The sequence below is a fragment of the Thermobia domestica genome, chromosome 3, assembly GCF_964235325.1.
Source record: "Thermobia domestica chromosome 3, izTheDome1.hap1.1, whole genome shotgun sequence".
In the NCBI taxonomy this organism is placed as follows: Eukaryota; Metazoa; Arthropoda; class Insecta; order Zygentoma; family Lepismatidae; genus Thermobia; species Thermobia domestica.
Window position 1 is genome coordinate 68,804,209 of NC_137456.1, and position 21,172 is coordinate 68,825,380.

General features: G+C 34.2%; 1 protein-coding gene across 6 annotated transcripts in view; it reads left to right on the plus strand.

Moving 5' to 3' along the window:
* The window catches only part of bbc (choline/ethanolaminephosphotransferase 1 bbc), a 120,275-nt gene that overhangs the window by 28,820 nt on the left and 70,283 nt on the right, over positions 1-21,172 (plus strand). For 4 of the 6 annotated variants that reach the window (XM_081751045.1, XM_081751043.1, XM_081751046.1 and 1 more), the window contains exons 3-4: positions 10,183-10,305; positions 13,918-14,021. In XM_081751045.1, the coding sequence (XP_081607171.1) occupies positions 10,183-10,305; positions 13,918-14,021 (227 nt within the window). Of the gene's footprint in view, positions 1-10,182; positions 10,306-13,917; positions 14,022-18,777; positions 18,910-21,172 lie in introns of all 6 variants that reach the window. The other 2 variants (XM_081751048.1, XM_081751044.1) reach the window with 1 other exon arrangement.

The window sequence follows — 21,172 nt, forward strand, 5'->3', positions numbered from 1 at the left end:
AATTTGTGACAGCTTCACATCATCAAAAGAATGTTTCACTTCCCCTCCCCTCCCCCAGGAGTTCGTGCTGGATCCACCACTGGAATCAATAGACACTCTTCCTATTCTTTTTGTCACCCTTGATTGTGTAGGGGCTCCCTCGTACAAATAAAGAAGCGGTAATATTACAATCAAGGGGCGCTATATATTAGGTATTTTTTTTAGTTACCTACCCCTAACCGCACAGGGCCATCTTTCGTAGAATAAAAAATATTACGTGATATTCCAATCATGAAAGGGGAGAGTATGCTGTAAATATATTTCTTATTCATTTTGTCTGTCCTGCTTATCAAAAATTACTTTCTGTTGGAAGGCTACTGAAATGAGAGGGGCAAAATAAAAAGTCGTACCCCCTCCTACATGGTTGCTCAAATAAGTACTAAAGAAAGCATTTTAAACTAAGATATTTAAGATTTAAACTAGGAAACTAAGATATCCTACATTATGTAAGGATGGCATATTCAGGATTATTATTATTATTATTATTATTATTATTATTATTATTATTATTATTATTATTATTATTAGTATTATTATTATTTGAATGTTTTTGGAGCACCGAAATTTTGTGAGACGAATAATGATATGTAGAGGTTTAAGATGGGTGGTCATAGAGGAGGAAAAACCAGGATTTTTCTCTGTCTGACTCTCTAACGTAAAGATTATGTGCTGAAGGTAAGAAGCATCATCATTCTACAATAGGTTGCTTTTACGTAGAATATCAATTACTTGAGTTCTCCTCCTTCGGTCTACTTACCTTATGTAGTAAATTCAAAACAATTTCAATTCAATACAAATACATTGTAAAACTTTTCCGTAATTAAACATCTAGGGAAAATTAAACATTTAATAGGGAAATCTGTTATCAAAATATCCAAACACGTAGATAGAAGACTATCTAGTGAGAAATATTGTGAAACTTTATAAAATTCTCCAAATTAGAATTAACATTTACTGGGAAACATTCGTTATGCGCCAGCGAGCATATGGTGAGCAGTAAGCACAGGGGAAATAATTACGAAACTGTTTGCAAACAAAATTAGGGACGCTAATGCAAGTGCGACAACAGCATTTTTTCTTTTTTTGGTATCGTCATTAGTTTTACACATACGTTACAATTTGATTCTTTCCCAAATAAAAAAAATAAAAAAATAACCGTAGTGTAGTGATAAAAATGATAACGGCACTTCCACGGGATCGAACCCGCTACCTTCAGCATACAGACTCGTTGCTTTAACTAACTGAGCTATTTGTTTTTTTACGTGAACTGAGCCTGTTCCGGTAAAGACGATATTTCATTACGATCGTCCTACCAATTCGTCCTTTTCCATAGATAATTTCCACTATTTGCTCTATGTTTATGTTAATACTTAGCATATATTCATATATTTTGAGTTTGCAGATAATGCATATAATAAGACATACTAGAAATATTCGTTAAAAGTTTAGTTTGTAGATTTAATCCACATTTCTCTCAATGACATAGATGTCGCTGCTTCGTGTTGAAATGCAAAATTCCCTCGTGTTCTTGAAAATTTCCCACTTTAGCAGAGTTGGTAATTCTCGAGATTTCTGTCGATTTAATGTTTTTTCCTTCTAATTTCTTTATTTTAAGCTAATATCTAACACAAATATTAAAAACGGGTTTGTTATTAACCTGTCCTGCTGGGGAAACCTTCCGAAATTTCGAACATATGAAGAAAACGGAGATATTTTCAAAAAACTTCAAAATACAGAGACGCGTCATTTATTTTGCTCATGGTAGTACATCCTAAATCCTAAAATCCTCGGATTTATGGCCCAAATCATTCACGGTAAATACTGCGCTTTTGTAACAGTTTACCTCAGCCAGTACATAATGTTTCAATAATTGTTGCCAAATTAAAGGAAACAAACAAATTAAAATAAATAATAAAAATAATCCTCTTCTTTTAGTCAAAGTTTGAAATATGCGTGGCACAGGAGATAGTACACAAATATCTTCATCTTACCAGATTATTAACTACTCATGATCGAACACATACCTTAGTAGTAACATAATTCTTTTAAAAGAACTTACTTTCTACACGCATACACATTTATGTAGCGCTATATACAATACTTAATTTCATGTTTTCTCTATCTTAGTTACTTTTGTTTTAGATTGTATTCGTTCTACATGAAAATTTATTTTGTATTTTTTTTAAGTATTTAATTTTTTGGGTATTATTATTTAGTTTCTCCTCCAAATCATATGGTAGGGACTCTGGCTCACTTAGTAGTGATTACGGTTCGTTATTTGTAATCGTGATGAGTATAATATATTGTTGATGTGTGACATAAAACGCCAGTACATAAAACACGAACCAACTTGTGCTAGGTAGCCACTAAAAAGTACGAATGTTATCTAACCGAGTCAGGGCAGGAGCGCAGCAGAGGTGCCGAGCGGCAGCGAGGGAGTGTGCCCGCAGGGAGCAGGCGCGTGAGTGGTAATGGGTATATACATATACGAGGTCGTTTACAACGGCTCACTATAAGTCACAGTACCTGCTCCGGAGCCGTCGACGAATTTGGGGAAGATACTAAATGTAATCGATTTTTTCCCCTTAAGTATCATATTATCGTATGTGAAGAATTTATGGGTTAAAATAATTTTTTTCTTTGTACTTGTTCGTGTATTAATATATTCTGAAAACAATGTATGCATATGATTAAGTTCTTAAAGAAGAGTCAGAGCCTTAAGTTTGCCATGTAAAACAAGTCATCGATAAATAAGTAAGATTGGTCAGGAAGAAAAAAGATCAAATCGGTGAACAGTAGGATCGCCAGTTTCGACGAACTGATCATAGTGCTATTAGAGTAATGTTCGGCGACAAAAATGTTCAAAGGTTAATAGTGTTAGTAAGAACTGTGCTTAAAATGTAATGTTTGGATTTTATTCCACGAAATTGTCATTTAGAATTAATGTAAATCAAAACTTGAGTTAGACATTTGTTTCAGGAGCATAAGAGAGCGGATGGGCCGAACACGTATATACCGCATTTGCCGGCATGTAAGACACACCCAGTTTTCTGTATTCAGTTTTAAAAAAGAATGTTTTAACTGCACATTATGAAGTTTTTTAAGTAATACAGTGTAGTGTTTTATCAAGTACCATGCAAAATTAACATTGCTTAACTAACTTTAGAATTGCACGCTCATCTATGAATACCTATAATGCATGTGTGTGTCCAGTGAAAAGCATACATACTATGAAAATGAAAATAAACCAATTCTTTTTTAACCAAATTTACTGAATCACTGAACTGAATAAGCTGGAATGATGTTGCATACTGTAAGAAAACCAAGAAGACACAAAATAAGACAAAATTGGGAATACTTACCGATTAGGATTGGAAATAAATTTCTGGGCTTTCAGCATCTGTGGTTATGTTAGTCCGTCACGTAGGAGGGATGACGTCCCTCGGCAATCACATTATCTGAGGAAAAGGAAGAAAGAAAGGTTTGGGAAAGGAAAGAAGCGGCCTAGAACTTGTGTGTTAGATACCATCCCGGTATTTGCCTGGAGTGAATGAGGAAAACCTCACTCAAGATGGCTTGCTTGGAATTTTTTTTAACACTTTTTCGACCAAGTGTCCCCATCGGGAGTCGAATCCGGAACCGCTCGCACCAAAAACAAGCTTTGGCGATTACGCTATGCGGGGTTCCTTATTGAAGTTGAAATAATCTAGATCTCTGTACCGGCGTATAAGACGAATTTAGCTGTCGGTTTTATTGTCTCAAAAGGAAGAAAGAGCTTCTTGTACGCCATCAAATACGATATATCATGTTTGTAGAGGTCGTTGAAATTCGAGGAGGAGGAGAAAGAAGCTGAAAACTCTGTCCCCAAGTTTTCTGATTTAAATATACTGACACCCTATAACAGTAAACAAGATATTCTTAAAAAATTACTACCGTGTTTAACATCATACTCAAAGTGGCCACTCATGTCTTTAAGTTTGCAAACAGAACTCATACAAGGATCTACCTAATAGAATATTTGAAGCTCATTAAAAAATGTTAACCCGAATTGAAAAAAATGATATAAGCGCAATTTAATACCGAAACTAAAATATAGTTTTAGTAGTATTGTATCTGTTTCTTTGTTCTTACGTGCAAATTGAAATTTAGATGCCCGCAAAAATAAATAATAATAAAAAAAAAACCGCAAATGACAAGGCGTATATCTTATAAGGACTGAGATGATGATTAGGAATCCTAAACGACACAAGTGATAAATTTGTTTTATGGCTTACTCTTGCAGGCGAATAATGCAATGCCAGTTTACAGAATAACGAACTCCAGTATAAACAAAACAAACAAGTGTATGTTGGATTTTTTTTTTTTTTTTTTTTTTTTTTAAGAATCTCTTACAGGAAGACAGGTGCTAGTTGGGTAAGATGAGAAAAATACCTTCCAGAAAAGCATATTTTTTTATATAAAAGAAACTCGATCCGAAAAAGAAAAAAAAATATGGGCTTTATCACTAAGTCTCAGTAGATATACCATCGTGGATACATATCCAATGTAGTGGTTTGGATATCACTTTTAACAGTAGATTCCGCTTCATGTGACCCCGGTACAGAAAAGGAATGTTGGACAGTTTTAGTCAATGAATCAAGTGCTGTCGGCAAACGGAAACAGTAAAGCTTGTGTGCATCATACACTTCTGTACACGTTTATTATTATATTTTACAAGAAAAGAGATAGTGATAAAACTATGTCAAGGTCAAAGTACGAGGTGTGTTGGAAAAGTAATGAGAGTGGCTACACTGTGCACGAACAGACATTGTTGCTGCCTCCACCTCCACACGTTAAGTTAACCCTTGCCGTTGAGTCAGTATAAGTTTCAACTTGTTTTAGTTACTATACGTCTGAAGTAAAGTTGTCTTACGAAAATGGACCAGCAATGGAATTTGTGCAACATTCTGCCATTAAATTTTGTGTAAAACTTGGTAAATCCGCTGTTGTGCCTTACGAAAGATTACAGGTCACTTATGGAGAACATTTCCTATCCAGGGGACAAGTATTCAGAGGGAACAAGTCCTGTTTAGAAAGCCAAGAACAAGTAGGAGGCGAACCTCTTGTGGGAAGACCTTCAACCTCAAAAACAGATGACAATATGGAAAGAGTGAAGTCTTGTGATGTCAGATCGTCAATTGACGGTGAGAATGATCGGTAGTGAGTGAAGTTTGAGCGTTTTTATCATCTGTCAAATTTTAATACATGATTTAGACATGAGAAAGTTGTGCGCCAAAGAACGCGTCATATATCAGTCTCCAGTAATGAATTTTTGGCAGAGAAAAGCATTTCCGTGGTTCCCCGCTCCTATTCACCGGATCTGTCCTTGTGCCTTCGTTTTATTCCCGTTGCTTAAAAACTACTTGAAAGGGCGCCGTTTTGATACTTTAGATAATATCCAGAGGACCGACAACCGAGGTATTCCAGCAAAATACTTCTAGCAGTGTTTCGAAGAACAGAAACAATGCCTCCATCGTTGCGTAGCTGCTCAAGGGGATTATTTTGAAAGGGGTAACCTTCATTTGTAAAAATAATAAAATTCGTCCTTAAAAGAAAATGTCTTAATTAAATACTTTTGTAACACACCCTGTACATAAGTTGTGCAAGTTAATTAGGTTATGGTTATCTTTTCTAAACTCAAAGGAAATTAAGTATGTCTAATATCAAGGAAACAAGAAATTCAAACAATTAAAGAAAACATCGTAACGTCTTCTCAGTCGTGAAATAGTGAGATGTCGAGTTATTTTTTTCTGTAATAGAAGGCCCAGAAAATTCAACAAGTAACAGTAATTTTTTGATATTCCTATATGGGTATAGAGGGGGAGATATATCACTCATTTAATAGTTCGGACCTCGAATTACTGAAATATTGGTATTGTAATCTCAGTGACTTCGAAATCGTCCAGTACGTACTAAAATATTACATATATAATACACAGGGTGTCTATCGGCCACGAATGTCACGAAAAAGTCACGAAATCAGAAAACAGTCTTGAAAGTCACGAAATTTAGCTTTTGGATCTCGATTTTTTTAAACTACAAATGTAAGTACAGATTGGAAAATTTTGTTCTGTGAAACGTCAAAATTCACCACCAAAAATGTCTATGGCCGGCTTTAGACGCTACCAAATCGCAAGCAAAATACGTTTCTATTGCATGGATGAACATTCGGCCTAATTCGCACGCAAATTTGCTCTTGAAAATGTTAGGAAATTTTATGATTTGGTAAAGAAAAGGTCTCAAAATTTCATTTTGGAATTTTAGTCACAAACACCCTGATACAAGAGCTTCCTTTAACCTCAAGACTAGCGGGTTTGATTTCAGTGCACATGGTTGCCGATTTAGACCTTTTGCAAAGTAGAAAGAATCCTTGAGTACAAACCGAATTAGTTACTCGGTCGTGCCTTCCGTAACCTGAGTGTTAGAGAAAACTTTAAAGCAAACGTAAGGTTTTTTTTTTTTTTTTTAAATTATTATTATTGCTTTGTCATATGGTGCTATGTCATATAGTGGTGTTTTCATAATCCGGATTATACGTTTCAGTTAAGTTTCGACTATTGATTGAAACCACAATAAATCTGGGAGTCTATTCTTCATAATCTTTGTAACATAAGGGTGTAAAGCAGCCATGTGCAACAGCCGGCCTCCAGGCCAGTCCCGATACACTGAACCCTTTCATCCTGCCCGCCTGACCCCTTATTGAAAATATGCTTTCTACATAATCTTTCCCTTATTGAAAATATGCTTTCTACATAATTTTAAATTGAATTGAAAATATTTCGTAGATAACTAATGTCCACATTGGAAAATATCATCCTCGTTGGAACATTCAGTTTACCACGGAATATAGAGAAACTACAGTTCAGAACGTGAAGAATCAAATTTCCCACTAAAATGATAAACAGATTTTTCTACATTTCTTTAGTAAATAAATATTTTGGTTACCGTTATAATAGTTTTGTTGTACCTGTGATGTTAGTGCGCGAAGAACGAGTTTTTCCATTAAATATGGCCATTCGATTGTTATAAAATGTTATATATATAGTCATATACGGCCCTCGACGTCAGTAAGTCCTCTGTGATTGGACCACCCACCCCCTGTTCAAAAAAAAAAAAAAAAGTAATATATTTGAGTAATCCTTTCCTCTTGTGCAATGTTTGGTTTTAAATTGCAATGGAAATAGGTTTTAAATACCTTTAGAAAGCTATTAAACATATTTATAATTCTATATTTGGTCACAATCCTAATTTGTGTGTTTAACAAGAGATAGACCCGCTACATTCTAATTTAATGCTACATACGCTCTATGCTTGCCGCGTATATGTAAACAGATTCTCAGAAGAGCCACAAAGCTACTGAAATGTTATATGCACACTCGCACTCACTCGTGTGTAAACGCGACTTAAAAGTTGTTAAACTGAGTAGCACGAGATGTTGAGTCCGGGGTTGTCCAGCAACTTTCTAGTTGATAAATGTAGGGCACTGAGTATTCCCTGTTTAAAGTGATTGAAATTGCTTTTAGCACTGAATTATGGGCAGTTCAATTATGTTCATATCAAGTTTTATTTATTATGGTATTGAACTTCACTAGGGTAATATGATGAATGTCTTCTTTGAGAACTGTCACTTTTTGTTTCCATGGAGAGTGGTTTAATCACAGCAGATGACTATGGAGAAATAATTACTGTAATTGCTAGATCGATATTAGGGCTTTGTCTTTCTTCGCTTCATCGAAGTTCATTCAGGATAGTAGAGGGAGGGAGAGAGGATTGGTTGCTTGATTGCCTTGGCACCAAGGCTATATGAGACGTGGACCTACAGCTTACGTGAAATCCAAACCAGTTGAGCTCCCACCGAGAATCGAACGCGGGTCTCCCGCGACGAAGGCGCGTACGCTAATCATATAACGAGGAGTACGTTCTCTGGAGGAACTTATTTTACTAGTACTCGAAATACTGTTGTATTTGTTTCGTTGTTTATATATTGTACACATTGCTGTCGTTTCCTCGAATTTTGTTATTGTTGGTACCAATTTCCATATGAAGCAAACGTAGAACCAAATAATGATTTTTAGGAGCGTTACATTATAGTAAATTATAATAGAGCATAAATTGCCTTTTGCTGGTGGGCTCTTCGCGAGCTAGGTGGAGAAGGGGAGGGGGGGCATTTCACTACATCGTAGGGTTGGCAGAAACCATAGTTTTTATTGAAAAACCCAAAAAACCAGTTTTTTCTGTTCTTTTCTTTCTTTTTTTTTCTTTTTCTTTTTTTTTTTTTTTTTTTTTTTTTTGTTTAAATAATTTGCTCTATGTATTTGTATCACACATGAACAGAAATAAGTTTGTTTCGCTTTGGTGTTAGTATGCAACAACCAGGTTACGCTGAAAGGGGTTACATAAGCTTAAAGCGGAATAAAAACGGCTTTTCGGCTTACATCCGAGAGAAATTGATCTCCATTTGAACTCAAAACCGGGACTAATTGGGCATAAATGCGATACGTCTTCCGGCTCACTCACGAAGGACTCCTGATAATAATACGGTGTACTGATCTTTACATACTTGTTAATATAATTATCAAGTCATTTCAAAAGGACAAAAAGATAAATAGTTGCAGAAGTAAAACCATTGTACAGAATTACATATGGACAATTTCAAAATACTGCAGAGTACAGAAGAACTAATTTAGTCCAAGTTAGTTCACTACGACTTTTATTAGTCCAAGTTAAGGAAATACCACGACTTAATTTGCATATCAGTAAGAAAAGTAAATAAAGATACGAATTATTTGAGTCCACTTTGGCTCTGACCAATTTATACATAAATAGATACCAAAGATACTTCTGATTTCAGTAAATGCCTCTCGTGAGGTTTGTATGTCCCCACCCCACCCCCCAAAAAGTACGGCACTTCGATGTGTTTTATCAATAGTAAACATTATTAAAACGAAACAATATTTAGAATTTTCTTTGATTGCAATTGCATAACAATGATAAACTATAAAAAAAAATCACAAAAGAAATATTCATAAACTTATAAAAAATACAAAAGTTCCTTTAGTAGTTTAATATCTTTGAGTAATGAATGAGGAATTTAGGTCTGAATATAATACGAATAATATACGAGAGTGAAACGTGATAACTCACAAATGTGTGTTCATCAAGATCTTACGAATACTTAACCTTTTACGAACATTGTTCGTTTTTTGGTTTAAACCATTTTTTTTTTTTTTTTTTTTTTTTTTTTTTTTTTTTTTTTTAAGCAGCTTGGTTTAAACCAGCCAACCCTGCGATCTTATTTCAACAAAGATTTGAAATTTATAATACAGTATTCATGTCCATAGTTAGTTTATTTTTTTACTTTGTCTGTAATAAAAATACGTACTGTATCAATATCATGTGCTAAAAATTTCATATTTTACGCAGCTGTTATAAAGATATTGTACCGTTTTGTTCCCTTACCGTTTTATTTTTGCCCCATCTTTCACTCGTTTATTGCTGAGAGCTTTGTCGAGGGATGAAATTTCGTGAGATCAAATCTTGAACCACTACCTATATTACATCCTTGTTTTATTCTTCTGTATGCTGGTAAGTACGTACTGAGTGTGTGCTATAGTTGGTATTCGTATTTCTGAAACAGTATAATAATAATAATGCAAACAATTTTGCTTTATAGTGTCAGTGTTGTACAAGTGTAATCCAAATTTGTCCAATCGTAAATTTGTCCAATCGAACCGTCTATAACGAATGTGTACTTCAAGGGTTTTCTCATTCTTCAGTGTTCCCAACGTAGTGTGTTAGAACTATTGAACCAAAATTTAACCAAGATAGTTGATAAATAATAATTGGACTATATGATTATGTCTCGGAGTATTTAAATTTATGCCACACTTCTTCAACAATCTTTACTAATCAGCAATTTAGGGGGTTGGGAACATTGAAAAAAATTGTGCATTCGCTTTGGCCGTTAATAGCAGTTTGTATTACATTATATTCTATTCTCATACGCACACATATATATTAATTCACTAAGTAAATGCCTTTGTCAATAAATATACTACTAAAAAATTAATACTTACGAAAATTTGTTTTTCTGTTTCTTTCTAGTTTTTGTTGCGTTATCAGCATGCATTTCAGTACAGTTGGGTTACTATCCGTCTTGGATGTTCTTTCAGTGCTTTTGTGCAATGACACTATTTTATTGTGCTCATTGGCAAACGTATGTCTCAGGTAAGTTGTTTACATATTTATTTATTTTGTGGTAATGAGAAATTCTCGTTGCTTACAAATATAAAATAAGTGTAACTAAATGTAAGGATAGTTCAAAGCTGTTTGGAATGAATATCTTTATTCCTTTACATTTTTAAAAACTGAAACTATTAGAAAAATATAAGATTTCTACACAATTGAAATTCAGAGTAAAGAAATATGATAAAGAAAAATAGGGAGACAGGTTAAAAAGCAGTGAGTCAGAGAAGATAAATTTCTGCAACAGGCAAAGTTTTCAGAGATACACAGAAACTCTGAAGGAGGCAGCAAGTGATCAGTCTAAGAAATACAAACAGGCTTTCAGTAAAATGATAGCTACTGAATATCTGCATCCCATGTTGCAGATTTGAAACAAGACCAGTGGTACCATACCTATTTGATGGTATAAGATAATTTATTGTGAAACGTTATGATTCAGTGTTTAGAAGTAGTACAGATCCAGGGATCTTAACCGGATATAGTGTGATGAAACCGGTATGTTATTACTAGCAGAAATATTGACATTCAATTTGCACCCAGAAGTTTTTTTAGAGCATTGGTTCTCATATTTGTTTACCTGGCGCCCTTCCTTGGTAAACCTCTCCTTCCCTCTGTCTTCTGCTTGACGCTCCCATCTTCTTCTAGCGCATTGGTCGTACGTGATTTCTGTAGGACGTCTGCAATTCTAAATGCAGCACTGAATTCTTAAATCTTCAATAAGGTAATAATAATAATAATAATAATAATAATAATAATAATAATATAATCACAATTTATATTTATTTCTACTGACTTATATAGACTTGTGCATACTATTATAGTGAAATGTTGTTTTTTACCAGCTTTGTTCTTACTCAATAGTTATTTTGTGTTTGTACGATATTTAACGCCTCTTTTTTACAACATTCCTAATGTCTGTAGGTTAAATAGCCATAAACAATCGCGCAATTAAGTATACAGGGTGGCCCAAAAGTAGATATACAGTCAACTTATTGGTTTTTATATCATTTCTTATTGTTATCCGTAGACTTAGTTTATTATTTGATCTTAATGTCTTTTTACTTATATCTTAAGGTTGGAACAACCGAAGCAAATAAACCTATAAGCTAGAATGTTTTTCTTGATCAATGCAGGGGTGTATACTTACTTTTGGGCTACCCTGTACATCTTGTCTCCTTGCAAATCAGTTATAACTTGTTTAAATGTCACTTTTTATTATTTCAGTACTTCCAGCAACACCGTCAACTTTTCGAACAACAATAATAATAACAAAAAGTCAATGTCATTGTTATCAAAAGCTTGAAAGACGAAAATTTACGGATCATATAGATTTGATTTGATTTTGAATTTAGCGTTTCTTTCAGCAGCAAGGCTATATGAGATGTGAACCTACTGATTAGCGTGGAATCCAAACCACATGAGCTCATACCGGGAATCGACTCCGTGTCTCCCACGCTAAAGGCGCATAAGCTAACCACTTAGCCACAAGGGAGCTCGCGGATCATATAGAAAGACAACCTAACATGTAGCATCAGTTATGTTTCTTGAAGTTAAATTGTAAATGGTCATTGCAAGTAGGGTTTTATTCATAACTTCACAGTTTATATCTGTCAGCTTTCACCTTTCACCTTTCTTGCTCGGTCTTCACCTCTCCCAGGTTGAGAACCACTGTTGTAGAGGAACTAGCTACTTCTCACTTCATTGATGATGAGGCGTTAAAATAAAAGTACTTTGAAAAATATCAAAATTCTGAAATCTCATCCAAAAGTTGACTCAAGTAAAACTTTGCTGTTATGTAGTGACCTGATAGAAGGCATATCAAATAACAAAAGTTCAGTATTCACCAAACCATCCAAATAAGAAACCTAAACTCAAACTTTCCAGCGATGATTTAGAACGATAATATATAAATATATTATCACTGGTTCTTTCTTTTTGATTTAAATTTGAGCCACATTAAATAATACACACACTTCGTCCCTTATATTGATTCCATTTATTTATAATATATATCTGGTTGCTCCTGACAACAACATATCCAAAACCTTATTATTTTTGAACATTCGAATATCTTTTATATATTGACAACATTTGAATATATCTTCATCTTCGCTCATAAGGAGTTACTATGCTGTATGTCCGCAATTTGCCATTGTAATAATCTCGACCCCTCGTAACGTTACGTTATATTTCGATAACCTCAGCGTCATCATCAGTTGAACATAATCGCCTTATTTTTTATATCTTTTTTCTTCTTGCATTGTTAATTTTTAAAGTTTAGTATGTTGTGTTCTTCAAAATAATTGTGTATATTACCAAGTCTACTCATCTTTTTAAGTTTAAAAGAAGATACCATCTTTGACCAAACCTGCGTGGAGGCAGACCTTCATGTGGTTAGTACACACGTGAAATATTCTTTTGCGCAGACCTTTGGTTCACTGGTTAGGACCATAAATGGTAACGGCTGGCCTTAGTTAAATTTTCCCAAAAGCTCCACTAATTGATATTTAGAACAAGAACTAGGGAAAAATACAAAGAACAAATCTGTTATACGTTAAGAAAAAGCAGTGTGTGCTCATTATAAGGATTTCCTAATTCAATAAGGAATGGATTTTTTCCGCAATAGGGAAACTTGCTTGTTAGACTTCCACAAATATCTGGAGTTTTATAGTGTAGCTATGTCCACCTGTTGAGAGGTATCAGAGCGAACACGGTAAGAGATACCAATAAGCGGTTTTTTGCAATCGATTCAGGATTCCAAGAATAGGCTCCATCTTCGTTAACCCCTCTATTAAAACCGGAAGTGGTAGAAATCAATAGTTTCCAGTTTCAACGTTGGTTACCATAAAACAAAAACTGTAATACCGACTAGGCAGATTTTTGCAGTCGCTTCAGTGTCTCAAGAGAGCATACTATCACCACCCGCAACACTTGACCATTACCGGAAGTGAACACCTCTTACATCTTTCAGCACTTCCGGTTTCAATTCAATCTTCATAGAGAAAAAGCAGTAAATGATAGCGAGTAATTTTTTTTTCTGAATATGGATTCAGCGTCAGATTCTATCCTGGATCTTATTCCTCTGCAACAATCATTAGAAATGTTGTACTTCAAGTTTTAGTATTGAGTGCACATAGTTTGGAAGTCTACCGTAGTTTCATACAACGAAACTCATTTGTTTAAAAACTTCAAATGCCTGACAAGCTTCATTGATGCAGCTACCGTCTCAGTAAATTTTCAGGCCGAGAATGTCCACATGCTAAGAATACCACGCACCATTAGTCTGTCATCATTTTCAAATGACTGACGTTTCCTGTTAGCTTTTTGCTTGCCATGACAATTTACAAGGTACAAAGACAAACATTGAGTCTTCAAACAAACAGAAATTATTCCAAACTCTAACTAAACTTTATCTTAACCCAGTGAAGCAAGTGGGATAAGTGGGTACAGCTAGTTAATGTATGTTCTTATGTTGTGATAAATATGAAATACTTACATTTTTGCCGATACATGTACTATAAATATTATATAATATTCTAAGTCTCTAAAGAACATTGTTTCAGTGTTTTTTTTTTTTTTTTTCTGTACTTGTAGGTTCACTCAGGTTTGGGAAAGTAGATGTAACAGAAGCGCAGATAAGCATTATTTTGATTCATTTAGTCTCGGCTATTTTTGGTCCTAACATATGGATGACAAAGGTGAGTTTCAGTTTTCTTGTGTGCTTGAACGTGCTGGTTTTATCTGATTTATTTCCGTTATGTTTGGTAAGTTTTTCAGAAAAGAAAAACTTCACTTATGGATAGTTTATTATCAAAATGAAATGGTAAATAAATAAAACAGCTTGACTATTTCGAACCATACGGCCGTTTTTTTTTTTTTTTTTTTTTTTTTTTTTTTTTTTAAAGCCTACATATGAAAATGGGCAAACTAATATAGGTACTTTTGTCAGAAAGTTCCTCACTTCAGAGCAGATTTAAATTTCATATCGAAATTCAATAAAATAATGAGTTTTAATCTAATAATGAAATAGCGCACTAATATATCTTAAATTCAGTAGGAATTGACATATTCCATTTCAATTCGGGCAGGAGTGTTACCTTTGATAGTTTCAGAAGCGATTGAATTTAACAAACGTTACCCCGTTTGAAAGTCGTGTCTGTTACTTATCTTATGCAGAATTAAAATGCCATTCCAAATAAGATTAGATTTTGATTTCATGAGATCAATATTTGAGAGTGTGGTAACAGAAACTGGTTTAATGTGTGACAAAATTCTTTTCAGCTCAAAAGTTGAAGCTCTTCTTTTCAGGTCACGTAGTTCTGTATGGCACTCATCAGCTCATAAAATCAAAAGGCTATAGGACCAGAACTTGGGTACTATTTGGAAACGAGTAAATTATTATCTAGCACAAAAACAAAAAGCAACAAAGTATCTTGAACCATTCCAAGAATAGAGCATTTTAATATTCTCTATCTCGATTCTGTTTGATAAAGAAATTCACACGTGAGAAATGGCTCCAGGAATTTTATTTTATTTTATTTATTTATTTATTTATTTTGACAAAATGAAAATAAATAAATAAGTAAATAAAAAGAAATAAAAAAATACGGGTTTCTTACTTTGTCCTGAATTTTAACATCTGCTGAATTCAATAAAATCTGAGACTATCAAGGTAAGACGTTTTCTTTGCCTGCCTGAATTGATCTGAACTATGCCAATTATACAGTGTGGAGCAGCGTTTCTCAATTTTTTTTTTTTTTTTTTCTTTCAAGTAAGGTCCACTTTTATAGCTCAGAATGTTTTACGCACCGCAATACGTTTGTTCCCTTCAAAAGGAAATTTATCGTCTTTTTTATATCCTGTATCTTTTCGAGCTTCAAACCGATTATAGGGAACTAAAGTTTGCATAAGGAAAGTAATGATATAGCATTAGACTTGTTAACTTTGCAACATCCAAAAACTTTATCGTAAAGAGTACAAAATTCCCACATCACGATATTCATAAATATACTTGGACCTCACCAAATTGGCTACGTTTTAGGAGATAGAAGACAGTCTAGCATAATTGATTTTTGGTCATTCAGAGGATCTGACTGTGACACTGATCACTACCTGGTTGCAGCGATAAGAAGTGAAAGATTATCGTTGAATAAAGGAAATATTTAACACCTAAATACGGAGAGGTTCAATTTAAAGAAATGAGAGGAGAGCCAGGCGAGAGGGGATACTAAATTGAAGTGTCGAATAGATTCTAGATAGCATTAAAATTTCAGCAAAAGAAAAATTGGAGTATGCAGAAGTATATAAGAACAAAGCATGGTTCGAGCAGGAATGCACTAAATTAGCAGAGAGGATAAAACAGGTAAAACTGCGTTGGGTACAAAATCCGAACAATATAACTACTCAATATTTCGTTTGCATCAGGCGGAAAACTTCCAGAATTTTAGAACAAAGAAACACGGTTTTTTGAATTCTAAAATTAATGAATTTGAAGATAATAGTAAAAACAAAAACATTTATGAATAGGGGCATCAGCGAATTTAAGAAAGGCTATCAACTTTGTGCTTATATAGTAAAGGAAGCCGACGGAACAATTATCACTGATACAGGTCGCATTTTAAATATTTCTTTACGATTTGCTGAACACGTAGCTAAATCTAATGTTCGTGGATAAAGGGAAATGCAAACAGGAGAACCGTATATTCCAGACCCTAACCGAACAGAAATAGAAATCGCTATAAAGAAATTATAGAAACAACGTATCTCCGGGTGTAGATGAAATTCCAGCGGAGTTAATTTTAGCTGGAGGGGAAACATTGTGGAACAAGATACAAACTCATTTTCCTTATCTAGAACAAGGAGGAATTGCCACAAGAATGGAAAGAATCAATCGTTATTCCAATTCACAAGACAAGACTGATTGTAATAATTATCGAGGCATTTCTCTTCTATCAACATCCTGTAAAATTTTCTTAGACATTTTATTAGCAAGATTGACAATATTTTCAAGTGAAATTATTGGAGATTATCAGTGTGGATTTAGGAGAAAACGATCAATTGTTAACCAGATATTTTATCATTCGACAAATACTAGACAAGAAATGAGAGTACAATATCCCGGTATATCAATTATTTATTGATTTTAGAAAGGCTTACGACTCAGTTCATGGGTAAACACTGTACAACATTCTTATACAATTTGGAATACCGTAAAAAGTAGTTAGACAGTTAAGATGTGTTTAAATGAACCCTAAAGTAAAATAGGAACGCTTTCAAAGTTTTAACTGGAAATCCAATTGCAAAAAGACCATTAGAAAGACAGGCGCAGATGGGAGGACAATATTAAGATGGATCTCGCTGAAATTGGAATACAAAGTAGACACTGGATCCAGTTGGCTAAGGGCAGAAGTTAGCGGAGAGCTTTTGTGAATGCGGCATTGAACCTCCGGGTCCCATAGACCATAGAGTGAGTTAGTATATTTTGAGCATATGTTAATGCTAGTATCCTTATATTTTAAATAGTATTAATTTAAATTCCCTAAAGAAAATATGTAGTCCCTTTTTAATGATTAAAGGCTATCAAGAATATTTTATAGAGTAGATATGGCAATATATTTCACGAGATGTCAACCCTGAGAAGAGGAAAGTGAAAGATTCTTTCTTATGCGATTTTCAGACTCGATTCGAAATTCACAACTATTGTGTCATACATATTGTGTCAAAGGGACTACATATTGTGTCGTTTGATACGTAGTCCACTGGAATTTTATTTTTTAGTTTATTGGAATTTTATTTTTTCTGTCTTTTGTGAACTGATGTTCAATTTAAGAGGCCTTCATAGTTAGACCTCGATGATTACTTTTTTGGCCCACAAGCTACAATTTGAAAAACGCTGCTGTAGGAATTGGAGTTGGTTATTATTTGTCACTAAGACTGACGACAGCATTCATAACAAACCCTTAGTTATATTACATGTTAATTAATGCCACTAACTTTATTCCATAATAATATTGTTCTTAAATTATGGTTCATTGTTATTTATATTTTTTCACATTTAATTTTATAGGAAATTCTTCTGAAGATTTAGTGTAAAAACTGACTCTGAAATCTGAATATTTTCAGATTAAGCGAAATGAAGATGCGGCTGGAATTTCAACAGAGTAAACTTGTGGGAGATATCACGTCATAGGTTTTGATCTCTCATAGTGTATTAGAAATCAATATTGAATTTAGTTGCTTACCTCATTAAAAGTAGAATGTATGATACGGACAGATAGCTATCCAAGTTGATATATGAAGTGCAAATGCCATTTATTGTTTAATATAACAAATTCAAAACATATACCATCGTGGCTGTCAAGTAACCGAATGGCTAGCGCACTCAACTTTGTTTCAAGTGGTCTTGGAATCATTCCCAGAAGAAACCAACTTCATATTACAGGATGCCCACCCAACCGTGAGAACCGTGAATAAGTTGTGAATTTACTTGGAATAAGGCGTGAATTTTGTAATCAAACGTTTAAAATCTAGAAAATTTTCGGATTAATAGGAAAAATATATCAGAAGAAAATGAGAGTCGTTTCGGATCGCAGAACTGTGCTTTGAAACTATTTCAAATTTTAAAAGCTGGAGGACATAAGCGATGCACGCCTTTGAACCCGCACCGTGTGATTTTTATTATCATTGTGCGGTCGCTAAAGACTATTTTCATAAACTTTCCATATAGAAACATTTTAGACTGTGAAAACCCCGAATTCGATCACTTAGTTTGAATGGGAACTCTGTATTAGGTTGATGCGGTGTAAAGAAATACCAAGATTGAAAATATGATTAATTATGCATCTAGATCATTTGGTTGATTTATTATTATAAAGTTTAGGAATAAAATTAGGATCATCAAATCTAGGAGGCACAGGTGGGCAGGTCATGTAACCAGAATGGAAGAAAGTAGGAACGCTTTTAAAGTTCTAACTGGAAATCCAGTCGGAAACCGACCATTAGGAAGACCTAAGCGCAGATGGGAGGACAATATTAATATGGATCTCGTAGAGATAGGAATACAAAGTAGAAACTGCATCCAGTTGGCTAAGGATGGAAGTCGATGGAGAACTTTTGTGAACGCGGCATTGAACTTTTGAACATTTCCGTAGGCCATAGAGATAGCTAGTTAGTTAGGAATAAAACTTGCAGTGTATGAAATTGAGAGCTCATAAGTAAAAGAGTAAACTACAACAAATATATTGCAGTCCTTCCATGAGTTTATTGTGCTAACTGTTTACAGAATTATTTGTGCAATAAAAATTCGTATTTAAAAAAATCAGTAAAAGAATTAAACAAAATATTTGCATAACAATACGAAAATGTTATTTTTCTTTTTAATGTGAACATTGATAATTTTGTTAATACGACAGTTCTGGAATAATTTGATTCTAATGACGTATTCTTTTCTTGCAGATACCGTATTTAAATTTAGAATTAAAACTTTTAACAGGGTTTATGACAATTACATGTGCTACTATTACATTGTACAGTGAGTTTACAGTGATTTTCACTGGAGGAGTTGGAAAGAATGGCTCTACTGTGGCAGTAAGTGATCTGTGAATTCCAAAGTAAACTGTTTGAAAGTACGACGTAACTCTTGTTATGCATGTTGTTCTATTCCTTCTTGCTTCTATATACGAACCTTCAGCATGGGTTCCTATCGAGACGTCCAGAAGGTGGGCATCGGTTTTGGGCTTCTGTAACTATGCTATTAGTGAATTATAGTTAACTAATGTAATATAGTTAACTAATGTAACTCACTCTTGTATTATAAATCTCTTATTTTCAGCTAGTGCAAAGGCTGTTGGACTATACAAGCAAAGGAATTTATGTAGAATTCGTTTAGTTCTGAAGGAGACTTGTATGTACATAGAAAATTTGATTATTCTGTCGAGAAGGTACAGAATACAGTAAATACATTAGTTGTATTCTATATCGAAATACTATGCACAATTTTCGAATTACTGGGAGAATGTGTGGGAAACCTCGCTCTCTAAAGAAACAAAACTATCACTGGAAGATGTAATTATATGGACACGTACTACAAAGTATACAGTTGTGGGGGCCCAGACAGACCTGTGACTGGTTAAATTGACAGTACATTTGGGCACATCTCAATCCAGGGAAAGTGAAACGTTATTCAGATACATTCAGTCATACGCACAATTACACCACACAATTCTTTTGTTTGAGTAACTTACTTTAAACTTTCTAGTTTAGGGTGATTACACTTTATAATGTGTATGTGGTCATTCAGGGTTCCCACCGACCTGGCAGAGTCAGGGAATTTTATGAGAAGCTTAAAAACCGTGGAAAAGTCAAAAAATTATGCGTACGGATTTTATCTTCTTAAAACCCTATTCACTTTTTGTCTTATCTGGCTGCTTGGTAGGAGATATCTTATAAAATAAATTAGTTTGTTTCTCAAAACTTGTCCCACACGCACCTCTGTACATGCCTTATAGGGAGAAACCCCCTGATCAGGAAGAAGATAGTTATTTTTTACACTACATGTTGACCTGGAAATTACTAAATCATAATCTGGGAAAATTAGGGAATTCGTGCTCGCTAAGTAAGTGGAAATCCTGTCTTATATATCTTAAAGTATTCATCCTCTTGTAAAATTCCTTTACTCTGCATACTGACTGTACTAAAAGTAATGGAACAAGAGCGTGCAAAATTATTATTAAATACTGAAAACGTAGATAGAAGTTACCCAGTCATGGTGGTTTATGATTTTCTACGGGAAAAATCTGCAGTAGTTGTCTGTTGTGTACGTTTTGCGGGCATTAGTTTCTCTTCGAAATTTGCTTGTAACTGCTGCATCAACGGGAGGAATGTTTCATTGTTTCATTGTTTTAGGAATTAATGGTGAACTTTTCTAACTGTGCTAAATACGTTTTTGAACTGAGAATAATCCGTGTTCGTTATGAAAAAATAACTAAAACTTCGGGGAAAATAAGGCTTTCGGTGTTCGTATCTAAGTGTGTCCGTAAAAAGAAGGGGTTACGCTCCATAAAAATATATTGCCGGAAAAAAACTGTGGTATTATGAAGCTGTCAGTTAATGGAGGTGTAACTGTAATAGGGGCAAATATAAGTATTCAATATTACTTTTCAAAGTGTTAAATTTGCGTAGGGTCGTTGTTTATGTACTCTTGAATTTACTGTGACGTCAGTATTTAACATCAAACAATAAACATTCGTTATTACTTTCCGATTCATTTATCATTGTAGCCCTGTTAATAGCAATATTGTAAGAAAACAACTGTATTATATATTGGATTTTCTTGTAACACTAATTTGAAGCAAACAATATTTTTTATAAAGTTTAACGTCTCATGCTTCTGTCGTTCATACTAAATGAGACAGATGATTTAATGAAAGTGAATAATTATGAAATTAAATTTTTTGTGCTCTCCCACCGGGAATCGAATCCGGGACCGCGTGAACCAAAGGCGCGCATGCTAGTTACTAGATCAGCGGGAAGGGCTAATATCTTGGAAATCTCACCTTGAGACGACTTTTTTTTTTTTTTTTTTTTTTTTTTTACCTTCAGCAATTAAAAATGATTTAACCTTACCTAAATTATAATATTGATATGGGAGCTACTTAAACAAAAAGGTAGCAGGTTCCGGTTTAGGAGCCAAATAACTGTAGTGAGGGGCAATTTGCGTATATCACCCAGTTTGAACGGATACTGAAAAGCCGGCTGTAACCCTTTGCAGGCGGTAGTACTGGAGAGCTTTGATTAATACAGGAGAAAATTTTGTTAGTATGATTTTTCATTGAATAAAATAAAATCCTTT